The sequence below is a fragment of the Gigantopelta aegis genome, chromosome 9 (genome assembly GCF_016097555.1).
Source record: "Gigantopelta aegis isolate Gae_Host chromosome 9, Gae_host_genome, whole genome shotgun sequence".
Classification (NCBI taxonomy): Eukaryota; Metazoa; Mollusca; class Gastropoda; order Neomphalida; family Peltospiridae; genus Gigantopelta; species Gigantopelta aegis.
This window is the reverse complement of record NC_054707.1, coordinates 72,958,469-72,982,725: the sequence shown is the minus strand read 5'-3', so window position 1 is coordinate 72,982,725 and position 24,257 is coordinate 72,958,469. Positions and strand designations below refer to the sequence as shown.

The window sequence follows — 24,257 nt, the reverse complement described above, 5'->3', positions numbered from 1 at the left end:
ATGACCCATAAATATCAGTACTACAACCCCTACCTCAAAGTATTAACTGAAGGAAATGGTACCTTTCATGGCTAATTTTCGGTATAACCAGATGTTTTTACAACACCCCTGATTTCGCACAAAATTTTAGTATTTTTTTTTTACAGCACAAGGCTACTTGACACAATGGTACTAGATGAAATGCAATTGTACACATTTGTTTGTTTTTTTTTTTTGTTTTTAATTTTACAACTAACACACTCACCTTTATAACCAATCACAGGACTTGTGGTGTTCAACTTCTCTATCAAACGTTTGATGCACCTCGAACTTTGACCCAACCGGAAGTTATTTGATTTAGTGTTATCTTAGAGTCAACTTGTGGTCGAACTAAATACCGAAATGTACGTATGTGTTACTACGTGTACCAACATTTTTATTATTTGAAAAATTGTTTTTTATTTTATTCATTATATTTATTTCATTGTTATAAAATAAAATACACTAAATGTTATTGGATGTTTTGTGACTTAATAAACCTAAATAAACTTTCGCTCGTTAGATACTTTTTAAACAACACGTTGGAAGATAAATGGTATCTAATGGGTGCAGTATTCTTTACTATATGTATAATTAATTTGAATGAAGAATGAACCAATGGTAAATTCAATAAGTTATGGTACAATAAGTATGGGCTTGTTTTGTTGTATATGTATTTGAACGGACGGATTTTAATTTTATGTTGTAAATAGGACAGTTCATTTGGACATAGCTAAATTAATTTCATAAAATTAGTTACCGTACGATATATATATATATATATATATATATATATACGTTAGTATGGTTATTTATTTTGCTATCTCATTTAAGAATTACATTATTAGTGATCAGAACATACAAGCGGACGTATAAACCAATAATGTTTTCTTTGACTGCCAAAGCCCAGTAAAATTGAATTATAGACATGTCTGTTATGTTTGCAAAAAACGCGCACATAAAATATTTTTTTTAAATATGACGGTCCATTTGATTAATCTGTGAAAGAATATCTTGTTATCAGTTGATTACGTATGTGTGGTGATATTTACGATTAACTACTATTACCATGTTATTTTTAAACAGCTACATTATTCGAAGCATAAGCTACAACACAAGTTGCAGCGCATTTGGTCTATTTCTGTAAGTTTGTATGTTTAATGAGACCGGTGTATCCGTAACCAAGGAAGCGAGTTCCTTAGTTTTACAGTTCAGTGGTGTTTTGGCTTTTTGAATCATTTATTTGAAACGTTGATTGTTAACCAGCTATAATATATTTGGAAGTACAAAATATATCTTGATTAACTGATGCACACGGCCATACCAGGATGAGTTTTAAAGAGGTCAACAGTGAACAAAGACAGGACTGGAATCAAACCAGCACAGGTGTTGGACATCACTATCGTCCTGGCTATTACTTTCCAGATTCCGAATTCAAGGTTTGTCAGTGCGGTTGGCCTACATTTACATATTTAAACAATAATCTAAGTTTTTAGGATAACAAAACGTAGACTCGACAAATGGCTTATAATAGCCAGACAGAATGTGTGTTTGTGTGTGTGTGTGTGTGTGTGGTTCGACCCCACACTATTTTTTTCTATTTTTTATTTTTTTTAAATGTAAATTAATGGTTTCTTGTTGAACAAGGTGAATCTAATACAAGGATAATATGTACTTGGAAGGGGGCTAAAAATTAACACACAACACCCCAATTAAGGTTGACAGCAGTGGGTACCAGACGTTTCGCCCCAAGCCAGTTCGCCCCCAGTCAGTTTGCCCCCAGGTCTGTTCACCCCAAGTCAGTTAGCCCCCAAGTAGGATGTCAGTTCGTCCCTACATGCTTAACCAGTTCGCCCCCCACAAAAGTACCAGTTCGCCCCCATAAAGATAATTCCTCAATTAGAATAACGCTCACCAGAAGACGCCATATCAAATTGGTATTGCGGTTCAAAGCCTTCTTAGGTGTTAGCCAAAGATGCATAACCAGCATCAAGGTTATGTAGCTGATTAACCATTGTTTCAAAATCAAATACGGTGGAGGTTTATTTCGTTTTATTTGTGATAGTTTGTAGATACTTATAATTCTTTTTACTCAAATTATTTTTTATAGTTTATATCTGTAAAAGTGCTCTTTATATATATAAACCTCTAACATGACAATACAATAATTGTTTAAAAGTAACAAATAATTGGGAGTTAGGGCGAACTGACTAAAAGTTGGGGGCGAACAGGCAAACAGTTGGGGGCGAATCGACTGGGGGCGAACTGGTACATGTGTGGGGCGAACAGGTCAAACTGGGGGCGAAATGTCACTCATCACACTCTTGTTTTAGAATTGTACACAATAAATATAACATCTTACTGTAATTTCACTTGAAATCCCTATTCCATAAACAATCAGGGACTTTAGTAATTCTCAAACAAAACATTTTCCAGCATTCTGAAAACGAAAACATCATGTAGCCAGTTTGTTGTTATTTAAGTAGATGCAAAGTGACATCATTAAAAAAGTTAGTCTTGGAGAGAAAACCCCGTTTCATTTTTCCATTAGTAGCAAGGGATCTTTTATATGTATCATCCCACAGTGACAGACAGGATAGCCCATACATACCACATGATATACCAGTCATGGTGCACTGGCTGGAACGATGGACATTAGGTGAACGCTGTACCACATCCCACCCATTCTTAAAACAGAAACATCATGTACCCAGTTTATGGTTATTTTAGATGCAAAGTGACGTCATTGGAATACCGACATCATTCAAATTCAAAATTAACTATATTATTACATTGCTTCGCCACAGGAATACTGACATCATGCAAATTCAAAATTAGCTATATTATTACATTGCCTAGCCACATTAAAATAAAAAACTGGTCTACTAAGAGACCTTGACCCCTATCAAAATTCTATAACAAGCAGACAACGCTGTTTACAGGTCAGTATGTTTTTATTTTTCATAATTCTGGACAAAATATTGTTTAAGTTTTAAAAGATGAAAGAAATGAAAAGTACCTTTTGTCAAATATATCCGTAAAAAATTACTGTTGGATATGTTTTATTTATTGTGTATGAAACTAAAACAAGGGTGCGAAAAGTGACTGTTATCAACCTTAGGCCTGTACATATTATTGCCACATTATAATAAAAACTGGTCTACCTATCTTGAACCCTGTCAACATAGTTTTGCAGTTCTATATTGAGAAGTCAAAGGCTGTAATATGTGCTATCATGTCTGTGGGATTGTGCATATTAAAAGATCCTTAGCACCTAATGGAAAAATGAAGCAGGTTTTCTCTCTACGACTGTTTGTCAGAATTACCAAATGTTTCACATCCAATAGCTGAAGATTAATAAATCAATGTGCTGTAGTTTTACTTTATACTGAGCAGACAACACTGTTTATAGGTCGTTATGTTTTTATTTTTCATAATTGTAGACAAAATATTAAGTTTTAAGTTTTAAGTCAAAGAAATAAAAAGTATTATTTGTCAAATATATTTTATATTTAAAAAATACTATTGGATATTTTACATTTTTTGTGTGTGAAGCCAAAATAAGAGTGCCAAAAGTGACTGTCGTTGATCATAGAGGCCAATAAGCCAACAACGTATAATGTAAGAGATGTCTTGAGTTATGTTTACAGAGTAAACCAGTTGTTAATTAGGCTGTCTTTTTTGTTTTGTTTTCAAAGAGCTAACATGTTCAAGAAAAATACAATGTTTTTATTATTGCAGACTTTGATTCATCAGCCATTACCCCCAGGCCTAGCAAAAGGAAACGAGATCATTAAGGACCAAGCTTATGATACAACATATGGAGATTATTATGATTCAAAACATAAAGGATCGTTGTATGACTTCCCATTGCACAAAAAAGCTCCTGGTCACTGGAAGGTCAATTATGTCAAAGATGTAGCAGAAAAGGTAATTGAACAAAAATAACAGGTTTTAAGAGGCATAGGCTGTAAATAAAAATAAATAAAAAATATATACATACGTTTGTTTAACAACTCTCCAGTACTTTGGATATACAAATACAGTGAACATTTTGTTTTCAAAATCTTGATTAGTGATATTTCTAGTCAAATGAAAATTTATTAGCAACTACCGTTTAATGTTTTAAAATACATAGCAATCTCTGAAACTTGTGTAGCGAATCAAAAATATTCCCTGATATTTGAATAACTACACATGAGTATTAAGAGGTATGGGTAACTGGTGGAAATGTATACCTATTTGGAGAGAGAAAAATCAGTATGTAAACAAATTGTGTCTAGCATTTTAGTTTTGAGGAAGCAACATTGACACAGAATTTGAGAAAGGTTGAAGTAACAAGAATATTGTAATATAGCGTGGTACTGAATCTGTTCTAGAACAGGTTTATCATAGCTGTAATGTTCATCTGAGATATAGTGGGTTATGGCACTGACTTTAAATGTCTCAGGTAATAAGCCGAAAACACACTAGAATCGCTTAATCTAATTAAAATTAGCCCCACTATTACATGTGGATCTAACAGCAGCCTGTTGGAGCTCATGTCCAGTTGACCTTTCATTCGACCAATCAAAACCTTACTTGCAAAATCATGCCAGTGATTTAAAAAGAATTTGAAAACATTCAGGATTATACCGAGGGTATACGAAATGATTCGGGTGAATTATGAAGTATGCCGGAAACTAATTTCAATATAAAATTTTATATATAAAATTTGTTTTAAGACGGGAAAAAAAACCCGTGATGGTATAGCCATAAAATCTGTTTATACTAGTATACAATCCAGAGTTTATTACTGCACTTTTCCCCCTGTTTTTTTAATGTTGAAACAGACCAACAAGTTCGCCTATTACATAAATAGTCTCGCCGATATTTTTAGAATTTGTATGCTCACGAATAACGCTATAAACGGCGAAGTGTAATTGATCGATATTTGAATTGTTATTTATAGATGAAATGTCACCTGGACATGGGAGTCCACGCAATGCTGTTAGATCTACCAGGGTAGACCCAGTAGAGCTAATTTTAATCAGATTGAGAATCGCTATGAAGGGGGTTAAAATTTAAAAAATTTCCTTATGGGGCTTTGGGGCTTCGTGCTCACGGTTTCGCACAACACATTTTATACAACTATAAAAATGAGCCCTCCCACTTTGAAAATCCGTCCTACGGGCCTGTATATATATGAGACTCATTGCAGCTACCTGATAATAATAATACTAAGAGTAGCTATTTGGCAGCAGTGAATGTCTTCTCTCTTTAAACCAAATGTTTTAAATGATATACCGATATGATAGACACACAATAATTGTTAATTAAACGTTTATTCATTGCATTTGACCAGCCTCGGTGGTGTTGTGGCAGGTCATCGGTCTACAGGCTGGTAGGTACTGGGTTCAGATCCCAGTCGAGGCATGGGATTTTTAATCCAGATACCGACTCCAAACCCTGAGTGAGTGCTCCGCAAGGCTCAATGGGTAGGTGTAAACCACTTGCACCGACCAGTGATCCATAACTGGTTCAACAAAGGCCACGGTTTGTGCTATCCTGCCTGTGAGAAGCACAAATAAAAGATCCCTTACTGCCAATCGGAAGAGTAGCCCATGTAGTGGCGACAGCGGGTTTCCTCTCAAAATCTGTGTGGTCCTGAACCATATGTCTGACGCCATATAACCGTAAATAAAATGTGTTGAGTGCGTCGTTAAATAAAACACTTCTTTCTTTCTTTTTTTTTCATTGCATTTGCTCTAGCTCACATATACAGTTTTCTTATAACAGCTTGGTCAAGGTGGCTGGAGAAAACCACTGACTATGGGGAACCAGAAAACCGAACACCAGGACCAGTTTTGTGCTCGTAAAGGATTACCAGACAAATATGCATTTGAGGATATAGCTGGGCCTCAGTCGTTCATTTTGCAAGACCACCACAAAGAAGGACCATCAAAGGTTAGACTTAGTTTCTGAAAATTATTGCTCGTTACACAAAATTGACATAGTGTAAGTAATAGAGTCTGAGACTAACAACGTGGCAACACCATACAAATTGGATGTGTGTAATATCATTAGAGACCTTATTGCCACTCTACTACTGTTTTGTGTCCAGTGTCTGTGCTTATAAAACGTTAAAATCTAGACTCAAGGATTTTATAAAGTCTTGCCCATACAAATAGACTTTGTTGGGTCTTGAGTTTAATGTTTCACAAGTTCAGGTTCAGATGTATTTTGTTGTGAACAATCATTCTGAATGCACAAAGCTTTTATCAGCTACTGATATGTTAATGACTTAATTATTTGTTTGGTGGAGTGAAACATCATCTGAGACTTCTGAATGCAGGGTGACTAACGTTTGATTACAGATAGACTGGCTCGATCTTGAACGTAAATGAATGGAGTACGGTCTTTACTGAAGGTCTTCTAAGTTGGCATACTGCATATTATTTTCTTGATGTTTTCTTTTGTTTTCTTAGTATGGAAGAGGTACAACACAAAATCCAAAACTGCAAGGTCAACCATTCTATGTGAAGGACCAAGCCTTGTTGAGGAATCTTGACCCATACATAACAACTACACATAAGACTCATAGGAGATTCAAACCAGAGGAGCTGAAAGCACATCCCAAGAAAGATATAGCAACCTACTGGGAATGTGAGGGATATCCCAAAGCCTGGGGCCATGGTTTAAAGCATAAGTATGCATAACTTGTATGTAAGAGCCGTTTCAGATATTGCCATTTGGGTTGTGGTAGGAATTAAAATTTTAAATCTGAAAAGAAATCTCAACTATAATTTGACAAGCAAAGAGATTTAATTTAGTTAAGGAAAGAAGGAAATTAGTTTTTTATATTGTGGTTTATCAAGGTCCCAACTTGGTGAACCTTGATTTATTCAGATCCCAACTTGGTGAATATTGATTTATTAAGATCCAAATTTGGTGAAACTTGATTTATTAAGATCTAGACTTGGTGAACCTTGATTTATTAAGATCCAGACTTGGTGAACCTTGATTTATTAAGATCCACACTTGGTGAAACTTGATTTATTAAGATCTAGACTTTGTGAACCTTGATTTATTAAGATCCACACTTGGTGAAACTTGATTTATTAAGATCCACACTTGGTGAAACTTGATTTGTTAAGATCCACACATGATGAACTATGAATTAAAGTCTAAACTTGCTGAAATTTGATTCATTAAGATTCAAACTTGGTGCATCTAAACTGTTATCTTCTGGTTCAACTCGTTTTAATATCAAAGGCTGTGGAGAAATAGAAGTAATATATCCCTTGTTGAGAGGCAAAAACAGTAGCCTGTTATACCAGTGGGTTTCTTTTTTTTACTCTCTAGACAGAGTGTCTTGTAATTACCTTACACAGTTCAAAGAAACTATCTTTTATTATTTTCCTAATATCTATAACTAAGTTTATGTAGGCACAGAGTTGAATCTTATTTGGTATTTTTTCTTATTTCAGTCCTCTACCTAAGGACTCTGTACCAAGAGAAAGACTACCAATGAGAGACACAATGATCTTCAAAACGGCCACTAAGATCCCAAGATTACCAAAGCCTATGGTTCCAGTGCCACACTCGTAAGTGAACAACAACACAAGCTTGTTAGCTAGATGGGGTTAGCCCAGTTCTTTTATTTTTCAACCACAAATTTTCTTGATAATAAAGATTGAAAAACCAATTAAAATTACCAATAAAACAAATATCCATATGCTATTGTGATCCTACTCTGTTGTAACAAGTGATAAAATTATTGATATCAACAGTAACAATTTAACAGTGGGGCAGGATGTGGTTCATTCATTAGAGCTCTCACCTTAACTGCAGTGGATTGTTGGATACAGCCCCTGTGGTGGAATCATTGATCTTGTTTATTGCTCCACAAATGGTAGTTTAAATTCTGCGCGGTTGGTCTTAGATTGATCCCCGTCTGTGAGACCATTGGGCTATTTCTTGCTCTAGCCAGTGCACCATGACTGGTATATCAAAGGCCACGGGGTGTGCTATCCTGCCTGTGGGATGGTGCAGATAAAAAATCCCTTGCTACTAATGAAAAAATTAAGTGGGTTTCCTCTATATGTAAAAATTACCAAATCGTCGATATCCAGTAGCCAATGATTAATAAATTAATGTGCTCTAGTGGTGTTGTTAAACCAAACAAACTTTGTTTATTTATTTTCCAACCTCTGCAATTACCCATGGCGATTAGCAATGCCGTGGGGATTATTCAGTGTTTTCTTTTTCAATGGCATGTTTTTTTGCCATGGACATTTTCTGAATTGTAGGGGTTGTTTTCTAGACAGGTGTCACAATTTCACTTGTGTAGACACTGATTTTTCTTTTGTATTCTCAAGCCTTTTGTGTATTTTTTCTTTTATTCAGGGGTCTGAAAACACTGCACCAGGATTCATTTGTGCGTCCGTCGGACGTGAGGATGAAGGAGAACTACTACTGTGCTGTGGATACGCCATTCACACTCCCTAAACCAGGAAGCAAGTCTATAATGACTGCTCCCAAGATGTACAACACAGAATACCAAAATGTTGGGAGTGGCAAAACAATTACTGTCTGAAAGAACAATTCGAAATTTATTCACACTACTCATATAATTGAAACAAAATGGACCGCTTCTATATTGAGTGAAGCTCTTATTTTTTTAAATATTTTATTAACAAAAAGGCCAAAAACTATCTTGTATATTACCACATATTTTTGTGTAATAATATTAACATTAACTCTTTATTTTAAGGTGGTCCATGTGTATTCATTACAGTATAGACTTAAACCATTATTGTAATGGAATTATTCATGAGTTTTTCATCAAAAGAACAAAGTCTATAATTCAGAGCTGAAAAAATCACATGTTTTGTTAATCTGGGATAGTTCTTGATTATTGAAAACCTGTGTGTGCCAGTCTTAAATTGTTTTTGTCCAGTTCTTATTGGTTCAAAAATCTGTCTGTATCCGTAATGTTTTGGTATTTTGGTCATGTTTAGTCAGTTGTCATCAGTAATTTGGCAAGTCACTCTTTGCCTATATCAGTCGAAAGAAGTGACTTTAGCAGAAACTGCTTAACTGCCTAACCTATTGCCATAACTGAATTTGCTATTATTACATAATACTGCATTCACCAATACACTGTGTATCTATGTCATTTTATTCCATGAAGTGAAACAAAGATGACAAAATATAAATGTAAGTTGTAAGTTGTATTTTCTATCTGTTTGTTTTTTTTATTTCGGAAAGAGAGTATCAGTAATTATATCAATATTTCAGAAAGAGAGTATCAGTAATTATCCACAAGCAGTTTTAAAATCTGTTCATATATTGGACCAGACTCACTAACCCACATTATTTTACTACATCATGTAGACACAACACAGATTTAACCTGGCTTAAAACACGACCAGTGTTGGTGCAGTAATATGTAGGTATGTAGTCTATAAAAGGAATGTTTGTTTAACAAGATCACAGCAGCATATTTGTAACCAGCAGTTGTTAGGTAGTGAACATGGAGACTGCAATTTTTGGTCTGGAGATTGAGAGAAGGATCCTGCTGTCACCCTAGAAACTACTCTTACCACTTGGCAACAAGGGATCTTTTATATGGACTTTCCCATAGAATAGTCTTTTATATGGACTTTCCCATAGAATAACATACATTTTATTAGATATACTCCAATTGATCAATTTAATAATTGTCGTTTTACTCTAGTAATTCCAAATCTATAGAGATTCCACAACCTCCAACCTCGTTTTAGCTCATGACATAATAGATGGGACCTAATGACAATTTTACTTTTTCCCCAAAGCTGAAATCGCTATCGTAAAAAAGCATAAAATAGTATAATTGTATTTATGAATAATTTAAATGTATAAAAATATTGAATACATTATTAACTATTTCAGACTCATTAATATTTTTATTATCCAAGATATTCAAGGAAATATAACCAGTATGACCCACATGTGTTATAATGATTTCACATGCACAACAAATGATGTAATTTTGTGAAGTGACGTCATAACTTAATGCAACTTCCCCCATGTAAACGCTTATCATTATCAAAATGACATGACGTCGTCTCTTTTTAGTTACATTTGAAATGTTTTGACATGGTCCTAGCTAGTTATTCATAAAAATAATATTTTGGATAATGTGGATAATAAAGAAATTATTACACTTGCGTGTGAATAGTACTGATTTTACAAAACTTGTCGGGATTCATATATAATCTAACAATCTTGACACTCGTTTCATAAAATCAGTACGACACACAAGCTTGTATAATAATCTCTATGTATGGCTTTTACCAAAGAACTGGTGAAAAATGTTTTAAAGATTGTGCTTATTTGGTACATCTCGGCTATTCTGTAAAGCAGAATCTTGTATGTGCAGCTGATAAAAAGTAAATTTTTACCAATTACTTATCAAGTTCCTTTGTTACTTCGCAGAATAATTGAAATTATTTTTACTCTAAAGAATTATAACTCTCAAACTAGTTACTAGTACTTGTTGGGTAAACTTACTTTTGGTAATATACATGTACTATTTTCATATTTTAAAAGCACAAAAAACAAATATAATAAACATGTTCATTTTCATCTTAAAGACTCAAGGACCACAGAAGTTGTAGAAAGATAACTCTATTGTACTTGGTTTTACTCAATCATGTACTTGATTAACTGGTCAGTGGGTTGAACAAGCAATATTCAACGAGCTTGATTAATCAGAACATCGCTATGCAATGGATAAACTTTTATCAGTAGTAAATATTTTCATTATTTTAGCAGCATCGTTTTTTTGTTGTCTTTTGTAAATATGTTATTAGTGTGAAAGATGGTCTTTCTGCTGTTGTTAAAAGTATTAGCTCTCATTTACTTTATACTGCTGACTGGCTATTGTACTGTAAAAATTATTAAGAATAGCATCATTGTTAATGTCACAAGTATTAAATTTCTGCTTATAGTGTGATTTTGTTGAAAGGTTAAAAAGGTGTATTTTTATTACATATAACTTGTTAAAATGCCAGTGTTTTATTGTGTAACCTACGTGTATTTACTTGTACATTTGTGTGTCACTTCATCACTGGAAATAAACATTGCACAATAAATGTGTTTAAAATGAATATCTGATGAAGAATTTTATTACAATCAGATTTTACTGTAAAATATAACAATTCAGATACGGTAGTACTAAACCAAATAACTTCCGGCTGGGTCAAAGTTCGAGGTGCACCCAACTTTTGATAGAGAAGTGAACACCACAAGTCCTGTGATTGGTTATAAATGTGAGTGTTTGGTTGTAAAAAATAATAGTTTCATCTGGGTAAAAAAAATGTGCAATTTTATTTCATCTAGTACCAATGTGTCAAGTAGCCTTGTGCTTGAAACATGTATGGGGTACCTGTAAAAAAAAGTACTCGAATTTTGTGCGAAACTAGGGTAGTCATAGACGCTACCCGTTATCTCAGAAACGAGCAGCTTGACCCCCATTTTTTTCTGATTCACTAAGTGTAAGGGGTGGTAGTATTTATATCCGTGGCGTTTATGTCGGTTGATACGTTGCAGGTAGGAGTTTTAGCCACATATGTTACTATTGTCGTCTATGGGATTTGATTTGGTAGTATACACCCATAAGCATAGTTATTGTATTATTCTTCATTATCGGATCCCTTTGGAAAATAAATGAATGATTAATAACACAGTAGCTTAAATACGATAACAGGAGTACTGGTGAGGTTCATGGTATACCTGTCAAAAGTAGGTCGTGGTGACCTACTTATTGTATTCAACACATCGCCATCCCAAGTTGTACTTAAATGCGAGGTTTTATGATCCTATATGAATTAAGGAAGATATGGCCCAGACAAGGATTTTCTTTAATTTGCCTAATGAATGAAATATAGGTTGCTGTGACCTAGTTATGATATGCATGCAAAGTTTGATGATCCTATATGAATTAATACGGAAGATTTGTCCCAGACATGGATTTTCTTTAATGTGCAGTAAAGCATGAAAAGTATGGTAGGTCGCGGTGACCTAGTTATGGTATGAGACACACCACCATCCCAAGATATGCTCCGGAAACAAAACGTTTACGGATGGATGGACAGCGCCATACAATAATACCACCCATATAAAAAGGTAGACATGAATTTTCATTTTACTGGATCATCCGAAAGTAGACATGAATGTAAGCTGAAATCATAATATCTTTGTTGGAGAAGCCAGTTTTCTGCAATATTCTTTGCTTCCGTGGTGTCTGTGATAACATTATCTTTCTGTTGTTCCACTTCATCCAGAAGACTGAAATGAATATAGAAGAAGAATTATGACAAGAAAATTTTCCAAGCATTCTCGTCAAACGTATTATTTTAATTTATCAACATGTACACACTAATGGAATATGTAGCTGTCTTTTAAAAAAAACTCTTTCCCCCTTCTAAAAAAATCCCCTTCATTTGCCCCGGTTTATTGGAGTATTTTTCCATACATCCATGTAATATCTGCATGTAATAACTGTTAACTGTATTTAGACTCCGTCTTGTGCCGCCATCTAAATACAGTTAACTCGTCAAAACCATGATATAACTGTTTTGTACCATGACTGACACTGTGACAGCTGTCATGAAGCTACACCCATCGTATGACGTAATCACTTTCGTGCCAATTTACTTCAGTTGATCTTGCGTCAGTTGTGCGCTAGCAGTGACGTGATTTGGTTGGAAAAGGGATTCGACAGATTTTTTTTTAGATCTTGACGATTACGCATTATTGCAGCTGGCTTCCAGTATGGAAAATGATTACTTGGATGATCTAACATTATCTCAAACCTGTGACAGATGAGATTATCGAACGTTTAATTTCCGAGCAGCAGACCAAAATATAAAAATATGAGATTGGTGATTGAAATGTTCAACACATGGCAGGAAATTCGAGGCAATAGCTATTCCCGACTTGCACAAAATGGACGCGTGACTGCTTGTCCGAAATTGTGATTTTCATTTCTAATGCTCAGGATTTACTCAAAAGTACACGTTTAAGTTAAACTAGTTCAATAGGACTACATAATAGTTTGTATCTGTGTGAAAAATTTGTATTATTTTTTTTTTTTTTTTTTTGCTTTTTTTTTGCTTTTTTTTAATGTTTTGATCTAAAATACCCATTTATCATGATTTACTTTTGTTTTTGTTTTTTCTTATTTATTTTTCTCTGTGCAATCAAAAGAGTGCAGGTTATTTTAGCCATGGTATAACTGAAACTGAGCGGGTAACTGAAGTTAACCGCACAGTTTTTAGGCCACGCCCCTCACAGTAGTGACATTCTAAACTGGTATTACAGTTACACGACGTGACATCAAAGAGAAAAACACCAAGTCATTAGATACTGTGCTCTTGAAACAAGTTTTGCTTGATAATGATTAATATCAACACACCTCTTTACAATGAGCCACATATCATCAAATGCCTTTTGACCATGCCGTACTGACATCAGTATTTCATGCTCTTCTGTATCGACTCCCCGATACACTTTAAGAGGCCCACCTTGTGTAATGTCCCTGAAAGTAGAAGACACAAAATACAAATGTGTATATAAATAAATTGAATTTCTGAATGGTGTTTCTGGAGTATTTGAGGTTTTTGTGTGGGGGTTTTTGGTGTGTATGTGTGTGTGCGTGTGTGTGTGTGTGTGTGTGTGTGTGTTAAACATACAAATCTTTGAGAATTACAAAATTACGTAAGATTATAATTACAAAATAACAAAAGGTTATTATGTGTCATAAATTAAATAAAATAGCAATAAAATAATAGAAGCTTAATTTCTTAAAATCTAAAACTAAATTAATATAAAAAATTACATTGACATGTTTCAGATGACACAATTATGTCTTTTGATAAATACCTTGCATTTTGGAGAAGTCTGATTATGACATAGACTAGCTTATAAATCTTTGCTGGTAATTCTTTTCTCTCTGAATGTTCCTGTTTCCATCGCAACAACTGTTTTACACCATTTGATCCAAGACCATCACGAAGGTATTTGTCCAAACACTGCCTGAAATGATAGGAAACCATTTTCCCTGAAATAATTAAAATTATTGTAGGTTTATTCCTTTTTGTTTCTTCTTCTTGTTTTTGATGCAGAGAGAAAGTGTGCATTTGTCAGTGACTAATTAAAATGGTTAGCAGCAAAGGGTATTTTATATGTACTTTCCCATAGAACATCACAAACAATAGCCTTTGATATACATGTACCAGAGGTGGAGCACTGGTTGGAATGGTAACAAGTGGGTCCAATGAGGTAGCTAAATACTAGACACATGGCATATCATGTAAGCAGTCTACTACCTAGCTACACCATTCCCACTGACAGTCTACTACCTAGCTACACCATTCCCACTGACAGTCTACTACCTAGCTACACCATTCCCACTGACAAAGACATTGATTTCTTGGAACATATTGGCATGACCTTGCCAAAACATCCCTTGGACTACCTTATGTAGAGATATGAGCTGGAACACAAAGCTCTAAAAACACCATATGGTACTTTCAGTTGAAACGTATGTGGGTTTTTCACTTAGAATATTAATTTGTATACACTTGGTGTATTCTTGGTTGTCACACTTGCACCGACCAGTGATCCATAACTGGTTCAACAAAGGCCATGGTTTGTGCTATCCTGCCTGTGGGAAGTGCAAATAAAAGATCCCTTGCTGCTAATCGGAAAGAGTAGCCCATGTAGTGGCGACAGCGGGTTTCCTCTCAAAATCTGTGTGGTCCGTAACCATATGTCTGATGCCATATAACTGTAAATAAAATGTGTTGAGTGCATCGTTAAATAAAACATTTCTTTCTTTCTTGGTTGTCCTTATATCTATAGAAGCTCAAGACATTCAGGATGTGATCATCTGGTGTGCACCAAAACTTTGATGATACTGGGGATTTGTAAGTATGTTGTAGAAACACATTCAAATGAATCACCATGATGTGTGATACGTCTGAATACTCCATCTGATCATAAATGTAAGCATTTACTGGTCTCCAAATAATAATTGAAAGTTTTGTGCTGTGGCATGCCATACAAATTTGTGATATATGAAAGACAAATTTCTAGGTAATTATACAATCGGAAATAAATTCTGCATTAATGATAATTTTACTACATGTATTTCAAGCAAACTTTTAGGCAGAAACACCATGCAGTGCTCTTGGAGGACGAAGTACCATCAGAGGTTTTCTTGTTTATGTTTATTATCAGCTAACCTTGTAAGAAAAGTATGAGACTTTTCTTGGAGTTTCCTCCATTCCTGGGAGCACTTGACAATAGTGGACTCGTGCAGGAATAAAGTCTCCACACAACGGGGATCCCCACCTGCCAACAGATCGCAGTACCGATGCAGCTCTAGAATCGTGTAGTCACAGCCTTCTCTATCACTGTTCTGAAACGTAACATTCCCACATAAAACCGAAAACAAGGCAGAGGTAGCATTACCAACATTACTAGTGTAGTGGTTAAACCATTGACAGTAAAGCTAATAGGTGCTGGGTTCACATGCCATTGCAGGCCCCCACCCAGAGTGAATTATAATGGCTCAACAGAGAGGTATGAAGCCATTATATTGACTCTTGTTCTCAATATTCAATAACATCTAACATTAACCACTGTCCTGGATAGATGGCTCATGAGTGTGCCCATAAATGCATGCTTGAAACATTATTGGATCAAAGCAAGAAAAAACCTGTAGAAATTAGGCTTCTGGTAATTGAAGATTTGCATAAACCATTTATGGGTTGCAGTTAATAGGGTCCAATATACTTATTATGATGCTAGTCCCCAGGGCCAGTTAGATATGTTTCAATTTGATAACCAGTATTGTGCAGTCACTTCAAGTTTTTTAGGCTGTTCTAAATCAGCCACAAATATTGCCTATCTATCGGTCACAAAACAATGATGGAATGGTGTGTGTGTGTGTGTGTGTGTGTGTGTGTGTGTGTGTGTGTGTGTGCAAGAGAGAGAGAGAGACAGAGAGAGAGAGAGTGCATATGAGTGTGTGCCTGCATGTCATGGGCACTAGTAACTTTTATAGGCCAAAGGTAATATTTTTTAATTTCTGAAAGTTACTTTGTGTACTTGTAATTATTTAGACAAAACATATTAAAGCTGCACGCCCTAGTTCCATCCAGCAAAAATAAATTATAATTTGGTTAATCTACCAACCTGTAACACACTTAGATCACGTTTTTATCAAATGGAGTGAAAAAGCAGGTTTTATATCGATAAATACCATGGGAATCCCCATGTCCCAATTGCTTGAAATAATTTTGAAAGTTAGTATTCTGATGTCACCGGTAGATGTCGCTCAAAGCACAACAATGCCTATGTCACGACAAATTTCACAGAGTGCGCACAGACTTGGGGTGCGTTCCTTTTACCTCTCCTGGACATGTTCCAACTGTTCTGTCCTGGTTGTATCCCCTCTCCAGATATCGTAAGACTCAGCAAAATTATTGGTTTTAAGGGTTTGTAACATCTTGTATTGAGACACTTACTTGTCTGAACTTTATTGTTACTGAAAATGTTCACAAACTGTGAAGAAAAATCTCACAAATGAACAACAAGCAAACGACAACAAATCGGATGTTGATTGCGCGAACCGTGCACGAGAAAACAAACCGAACCAAAATGATAACGGTCACGTGGTATACCAACGTCTGTGACGTTTACACAGGAAGATTCCCTCTAAAAATAGATTGGACCTCGCTTGCTTAAAGTTTTTTTCTCGAGTGCGCGTAGCTTTTTAAGAAATACAAAAAATGCATTTCGTGGTTTTACAAACATCAGGATTACCAGGATTACCAAAAAGCACTTCAGGTGAATGGAAATGTGTATTCTAAATAATAAAATGTAAGTAAAGTGCAATTTTATTTGTGAAAAAATGGGTTAAATAGCGAAAAACAACGCCGTAATGGTTAACAACTAGCCGTAACTAGGGCGTTTCCCTTTAATTACACTTATAATCTTGCTTTCCATCCCATAACATATTTTATTAATGCAAAACAAACAGAACTATATGTACTTTAGAAGTGGGATGCTTATAAACTTAATGATAGTTACCAAATTGAACATAGCTTTATGTCACCCTGGTAGCCTGCAAAACAAACTGAACTATATTTATATTACTGTACAACTAAATACTTCAGAAGTAGAATGCTCATAAACTTCAATGATGGTTATCAAATTATCCCCATTAAAATTTGAATTTACTAATACCTTGATAGTTTGCTTTGGTGGGTTCAATCCAAGGATGTCTTTGGTACTTGCTTGGTAGATGATAAATACATCAACATCACTATCTGGACGATGCAGGTTGTATCTACAAATGGGTTTAAAGAAATAATTGAAGAATGTTTCATAGACCAATAATTAGCAGTTACTTTTTCAAACTGCATGAATTACACAATATTGAAGAAGGGTGGGTACAGGATTTTTTTTTGGGGGGAGGAGATACAATGCATAAAACTATCATTTCCCAAGTTGTTATATTGGGGTTTTTCTTAATTAAAACTGAGGATGTAGTCATGGCCATTTAAATACCTAAAAAGTACTGGGGGAGGGAAGAAATACTTAATAACAACACTTCAGCACATTTGTAAACATGACTATGTGGTATCTAACATATATGGGGGAGATAGGAAGCCCAATAATGCAGCAAAATATCTTTAAATACACTTTCCCATTAACAGGATAGTACATACCACAGACTTTGTTGTGGAGTACTGGTTGGGATGGTGGTAGAGAATAATCTAACAAAGGCAGTTGATAATGCTATCCATTGCACCTCAGGCAAATGCTACATTCATCCAGAAAAAGAAAAAGAAAAAAGAAAAACATCCATATTTTTGACAGTGAATGAGGTTTTATTTTAATTGAGTAAGATGTGTGATACAATTCTGACATGACACATGTATGCAGTTTGTAAATAGGTTTCTTAACGTTTACTAATTGTGCATTAGACATACTCAGTAACTGTAACTATTCAATCCTCCATAACTATAGTCCATCTCATCCTCCTACAAAGATGTTTTTTGTAAATAATTCCAGTTTGGTTTGACGTAAGAAAAGCAGTAAAAGTGTTTTGGAAATAACAACAACAAAAATTTGTGTGCAATTTAGAAAACAATCGGCTCAGAAATAAATAACTTGTAGTAAATTCCATAGCATGAAAAAAGGCGTTCCCTGTGGGAAAGAATACAGACGTATATTTACAATGTTCTGTGGCATATTCAGCCTCATTACCTACTGGTGCATTGTAATTTACCTTTGACTTCCAAAAGGACAAGCAAGATGCACTCTCCCAAGTTCAACTTCAATCTTGTCCACAATTTTCTGCCAATCTGATTGGTTGCTCTCGTTAATGTCTGATGTTAAAAATGCTGTTGGTCGTTTGGATGTCTGTGCATCAAGTTTTGCTTGTGATTTCTGTTTCAGTTCTGAGTAATGATTGTCTATCATTTCACACATTCGTTTACCAATCTCCTCTGGTAACTCTTGCCAGTTGCGTGCTTTGTTTACTTTAAGACTGTCTGAAACAGAAAAACTTTCAGTTGCACTTGAAGGTAAGCACTGTTCTCCAAATTCCTTTAAATAAATCGTCTTCCACTTGACATTGAAGTAATGCCATTCAGTCTCCTCCAGTCGTTTTTCAGGTATGTTACTGGCATTGGTCTTTAAATGGTCTTCATTAATATTTTTAGTTATCACACTGTTTTTACTTTCTGAACCAGAATCTGGACTGTTATCACCATATGCAAAGCTATCAATCATTGCAATCCCAATTTCTGATTTGTTACCACCAGCTATAGAGCTGTCAATCATTTCAGCACAAGAATCCGATTTGTCATCACCAGCTACAGAGCTGTCAATCATTTCAGTACAAGAATCCGATTTGTTACCACCAGCTATAGAGCTGTCAATCATTTCAGCACAAGAATCCAATTTGTTACCACTACCTACAGAGCTGTCAATCATTTCAGTACAAGAATCCGATTTGTTACCACCAGCTGCAGAGCTGTCAGTCATTTCTGCACTACAGTCTGATTTGCTACCACCATATGCAAAGCCGTCATTCATTGCAACACAAGAATACGATATGTTACAATCAACTGTAGAGCTGTCAATCATTTTAACACTAGAATGAGATATTTTTACATCTTCTGCAACACTGTCAACAATTTTTGAGGTAGAATCTGATTTTGTATCACCACTCACAGGGAAGTCAATCATGTCACAGTAACCATGCCAACCATGACAATTGTTAACACTGAATATTAAAACAACAGGTCCTTTCTCTAAGCTGCCTGCTAGAATGCACCGTGGATGAGGTGGGGACACTCTGTCTCGACATGCCCATTTGCCTGTCTTGTAGCACTTTTTCAGAGCTTCAATGTTTCGACATTTAACAACAAAATAACTTTTCTCCTGAGGTCCAGTGTTAAGCAGACTTTGTGTTGATGCCATGACGTTCAGTAAACAATCATCCGAATATAATGGTCACAAATTAAAGCTGGTTTTTGTATGAAGTCGGAGATTAAACCTGTAATGAAATTTGTATGAAGCTGAAATCTTCTTCAAAACTGGCTGTACACACCAAGCATATATGTATATATGAATAATGCATGCAAATATTATTATTATTGAACACCAGAAAAGTGTTTCTTGCACACACATTGGTGAGAACATTATTTGTTGTTTTTGATAACACATACTTGTTAATACGTGTGTGAGAACAGTTTAAAAACATACGACTGTCTACTCCTAAGTGATGACCAGGTCATCAATGAAAAAAAAAAAAGGCATCACTCTAAGACGTACAAGTTAACCTGAAAATTACTGGTCTGTGATGCATCAGGTAACTATAAGCACTAGGGCCGTAAATAGGTTTTAGTTGCAAAAGGCATTTAAATTTATCTTTAAAATGTTTTTGAGGATATGTAAGAAATACAACACTATATTCGAGTCCATTAGATATCATTTATCTTACAACTTGATGTTTAAAAATGTATTCCACTCGCTATTGTTCATTTTAAAACTCATACAATAAATGGTATGCAACAGCCACTCATGTAGTATTCTTTATTTAATGCAGCTGCGGCAGTATTCAAATAAGCACATTGGTATTCATAATACTTATAATAGTTGAACAAATCCTTGATAAGAATGTCATTACAAAATACAAATGTGTAATAAAAACCCTTTCTGAAAGAACTGCTAAAGCATTACAAGTTCCCTAATGCATCCACCAAATGTTTCATCTCCTAAGTTCAAGAGCCATAACTCTTGTCACAAATGGACAAATTTGATCTGTAACTACATAATAAGCTATTCACAAAATTTCAGCTCAGTATCATGAACATAAAACTACAGATGGACAAATGGATGGACAGGTAGACTGGTAGGGGACTAATATACTGCTCACAAAATGTAGGGGATATTGAAATGTTTTTAGCATTAACATGTTATGATACTGACAACTTAGGATATTAGTTTAATTACAATTTATACACAGTGCAGCCAAGTCATTATCGATTATGAACATGTGATGTGATGTCTCAATTTTCCAACTATGTTTTTAAGGTTTATTTACTTGTCACTCAAATACAAAAGGGGGTAGAAATGGTTTTTCGTAAGTCTCTCAATTTGTATTTAAACTGCTTAAAACATGCTGCACATGCACACTTTTTGAGCATAAAAGGTTCGAGGATTGTGATGCTCCAACAATTGCTGAATTGTAACAATGCACCAACTGATACTGGATGAAGGTCTTAGAGCCATAAGGATGCAACAGGTTGGACAAACAACAGACAACTCATCAAATGTCTCACAGTCAGTCAACAGCAGACTATGGGAGCAACACAGAGTGCAAGACAAGATGATGTTCAACTGCCACTGCCAGACACCAAGACAAGAGAGTGCAAGACAAGTTGAAGTCCAACTGCCACTGCCAGACACCAAGACAAGAGTGCAAGACAAGTTGAAGTCCAACTGCCACTGCCAGACACCAAGACAAGAGTGCAAGACAAAATGATGTCCAACTGCCACTGCCAGACACCAAGACAAGAGTACAAGACAAGATGATATCCAACTGCCACTGCCAGACACCAAGACAAAAGTGCAAGACAAGTTGAAGTCCAACTGCCACTGCCTGACACCAAGACAAGAGTGCAAGACAAGATGATGTCCAACTGCCACTGCCAGACACCAAGACAAGAGTGCAAGACAAGATGATGTCCAACTGCCACTGCCAGACACCAAGATAAGAGTGCAAGACAAGTTGAAGTCCAACTGCCACTGCCAGACACCAAGACAAGAGTGCAAGACAAGTTGAATTCCAACTGCCACTGCCAGACACCAAGACAAGAGTGCAAGACAAGATGATGTCCAACTGCCACTGCCAGACACCAAGACAAGAGTGCAAGACAAGTTGAAGTCCAACTGCCACTGCCAGACACCAAGACAAGAGTGCAAGACAAGATGATGTCCAACTGCCACTGCCAGACACCAAGACAAGAGTGCAAGACAAGATGAAGTCCAACTGCCACTGCCAGACACTAAGACAAGAGTGCAAGACAAGATGATGTCCAACTGCCACTGTCAGACACCAAGACGAGTGCAAGACAAGATGATGTCCAACTGCCACTGCCAGACACCAAGACAAGACTCCTCATCACCAGAGCTCTCTGTAGTCGTTAAATCAATGCAACTCAGCTATAGCAGCAACTCCCAATAGGCAACAGGGATCTGAGTCTGCATACAAACAGTTCGTAACCGCCTGCATGCTGCTTTGTTATGCGCCCATAGACAGTACATTCCCTTACCTTTAACTGCAAGATATCGTCAAACTAGGTTGGTCAAATGTTATGTTTAGCAACAAATCCAGGTTTAATCTGGCCTGGTGCTTATAAAACTTTCAGAGTCTAGACTCGAGACTCCAATAGAGTCTGAGACACTAATGTCATGAAAACGCCATACAGATTGTATGTGTGTGATGTCATTAGAGATTGAGTCTTATAAGCACGGGCCCTGGACTTCAATGACGGTCGTGTAAAGGTTTGACACAGGCTAGGTGAACGCAACCAAGAGGCTGCTGTGGTACCTCATGATCTTTATGGAAGTGGGTCAATAATGGAGTGGGTGGCATTGCCATGTCACGCAGAACAAATCTATACATTGTCAAGGGAGAGTCACATGTTTGTACTATCGAGATAACATTCATCATTCGAGAGATAACATCATCATATTCGTCATGTTCTACCATTTGCTCATCGTCATGGCACAAGATCTGTGTTCCAGGATGACAATGTCATAGGTCACCATGCACATGTTGTTACAGATCATATACAGAAGCATAAAATCTAGACCATTCGCCCATAAAACACCTGTGGGTTATTCATTGTAGACATTAACAACTATCATGAACACTGGTAGAATTAGGCAGGGTACTGCAAGAAGTGTGGCATCAGGTACCACAAATGATGATAGGCCACTTAATAAGAACCATGTGACATTGATGTAATGCATGTATCCATGCTAGAGGTCCAACATAGACATCTTTTAATTTTCATGACTTCACCCCCAGTTGGCATTACATTTATTGTGAGACTTAAAACATCTTTAACAATCCAGTGCACATGTGATTTATGTACATGTTATTGATGTTGAAATAAATGTTGAAATTATTTCAATGTTACAGAGTCTTGGTAATTTTGTGGAATATCCCTTAATTTTTGTGAGCAGTATGTTATTAGCAAATATAAAAAAGAGAAATGTCCAGCAACTCTTTTTACTAGTTTTTAAAAAAGTATTTATTATTTGATCAGAGTTGAATGTAGTATCACTGCTATATGGGGTAGGCCTACCTGTAAAACAAAGTACTATAATTTTGTGCAAAACTAGTACTGGTAGTATGGGTGCTGTAAAAACATCTAGGTTACCAGCATATCGAAAAATGAGCAATGAAAGGGTCCACTTTCTTCAGTTAATACTTTGAGGGAAGGGTTGCTGTACTGATATTTATTGGTCATATATATTGCATAACCACATATGTTAACATTGTTGCCTATGGGATTTTATTTGGTATAGTACAACCTATAGGCAATACACCACCATTTATCATGTTGTTACTTGCTGTAGCAGCTTACTATAGTTTAGGAAATAGTTCCTCATTAAAAAAATGCTACAAAATTCTGATATGCTTTTTGAAATCTTTCTTTGATGATTACACGTTGGTTGCCTTCTGTAGTATTTAAATAACCCACTGGTTTGAAGTAACTTGTTATATGTAGTACTAAAGTTCTGATAACAACTGTGCAAGTTGTATGGTGCCACTTGTACAACAGCAACACGAGGCAGTGGTCAAGCATAGGGGCCATTAATTGAAATTTTTTATATAAATGGTCGACCCATGTCGACACGGTACTTCTCAGTTGAGAGCACTCCCTAAAATTAGTAGTGGAAGGACTTTCCTTTGGCACTGTCACTAACCCTAACCCTAACTCTATTTATGGTAAGTATTTATAATGTTCTTTATACATGACAGTGCCAAAGGAACATCCTACCTTAGTAGTCACATGACCCTTTCGACAGTGTTGTATTGTTCACAGAATATATTCCGACATTGAAATTGTATTGAACTGCATGGAGTAATTAATGGTGGTGTGTAACCTATAAGATAATAATTTGTTGTTATTTTTAGAATACTTCATACCTTTTTAATATACCTAAAAGATAGTCAGTCTGTTCTAATATACTAGTACTAACAATAATGTATTTTTGTTATAATAACAGCCACTTGAAATATTTTCTGTTGTTTTTATATCGCAAAAACGTGCAGACTTCCTTCTTTGGCACATTTTCTTCTCTGTCGGAATGATCTAAAAATAGCACAGACGACAGAATTCGTAATCTACCGAGAGGTTCCGAATATTAATAGTTTACCACAATCGGAACTCCTCGTACATTTCTACGAAATATAAAAGCGTAGCGGAATTTGACGAGGTGTTCCGATTGAGTTTACCAAGGTTGTTGTTTTTGGGTGAGGTTTTTAACACTGTCTAAAAAGTAGGGTCTACATCAGTGCCTTTCGCATACATGTACATGCATGTATACATATTTATTTATTTATTTATTGTCACAGGGGTTGCAGACATTAACAAAATTGCAATCAACAA

At 35.7% G+C, this 24,257-nt stretch overlaps 2 protein-coding genes across 2 annotated transcripts; one reads left to right on the top strand and one right to left on the bottom strand.

Annotated features, from left to right (window-relative positions):
* The first annotated feature begins 1,211 nt into the window (after positions 1-1,211).
* LOC121380963 lies at positions 1,212-11,138 on the top strand. The gene is made up of 6 exons (XM_041510017.1): positions 1,212-1,457; positions 3,760-3,948; positions 5,797-5,964; positions 6,486-6,706; positions 7,488-7,604; positions 8,407-11,138. Exons 1-6 carry the CDS (start codon positions 1,347-1,349, stop codon positions 8,594-8,596), a joined length of 996 nt encoding a protein of 331 aa, XP_041365951.1. The 5' UTR covers positions 1,212-1,346; the 3' UTR covers positions 8,597-11,138.
* A 412-nt stretch (positions 11,139-11,550) lies between these two features.
* On the bottom strand, positions 11,551-23,945 carry LOC121382323. The gene is made up of 7 exons (XM_041511904.1): positions 23,795-23,945; positions 18,350-19,624; positions 17,302-17,404; positions 15,294-15,469; positions 13,930-14,082; positions 13,463-13,585; positions 11,551-12,333 (listed from the first exon to the last, which is right to left on the bottom strand). The coding sequence occupies exons 2-7, from the start codon at positions 19,546-19,548 to the stop codon at positions 12,186-12,188; spliced, it is 1,902 nt and encodes a 633-aa protein (XP_041367838.1). The 5' UTR covers positions 19,549-19,624; positions 23,795-23,945; the 3' UTR covers positions 11,551-12,185.
* Positions 23,946-24,257: the final 312 nt, after the last annotated feature.

Excerpts from the sequence above, each read along its gene's own strand:
- LOC121380963 (XM_041510017.1), top strand. The coding sequence starts at position 1,347 with ATGAGTTTTAAAGAGGTCAACAGTGAACAAAGACAGGACTGGAATCAA. Across the intron at positions 1,458-3,759 it reads TTCCAGATTCCGAATTCAAG|ACTTTGATTCATCAGCCATT; the intron begins GTTTGTCAGTGC and ends TTATTATTGCAG. Across the intron at positions 7,605-8,406 it reads ATGGTTCCAGTGCCACACTC|GGGTCTGAAAACACTGCACC; the intron begins GTAAGTGAACAA and ends TCTTTTATTCAG.
- LOC121382323 (XM_041511904.1), bottom strand. The coding sequence starts at position 19,548 with ATGGCATCAACACAAAGTCTGCTTAACACTGGACCTCAGGAGAAAAGT. Across the intron at positions 17,405-18,349 it reads TGTCCTTTTGGAAGTCAAAG|ATACAACCTGCATCGTCCAG; the intron begins GTAAATTACAAT and ends ACCCATTTGTAG. Across the intron at positions 13,586-13,929 it reads AGACTTCTCCAAAATGCAAG|GGACATTACACAAGGTGGGC; the intron begins GTATTTATCAAA and ends TTCTACTTTCAG.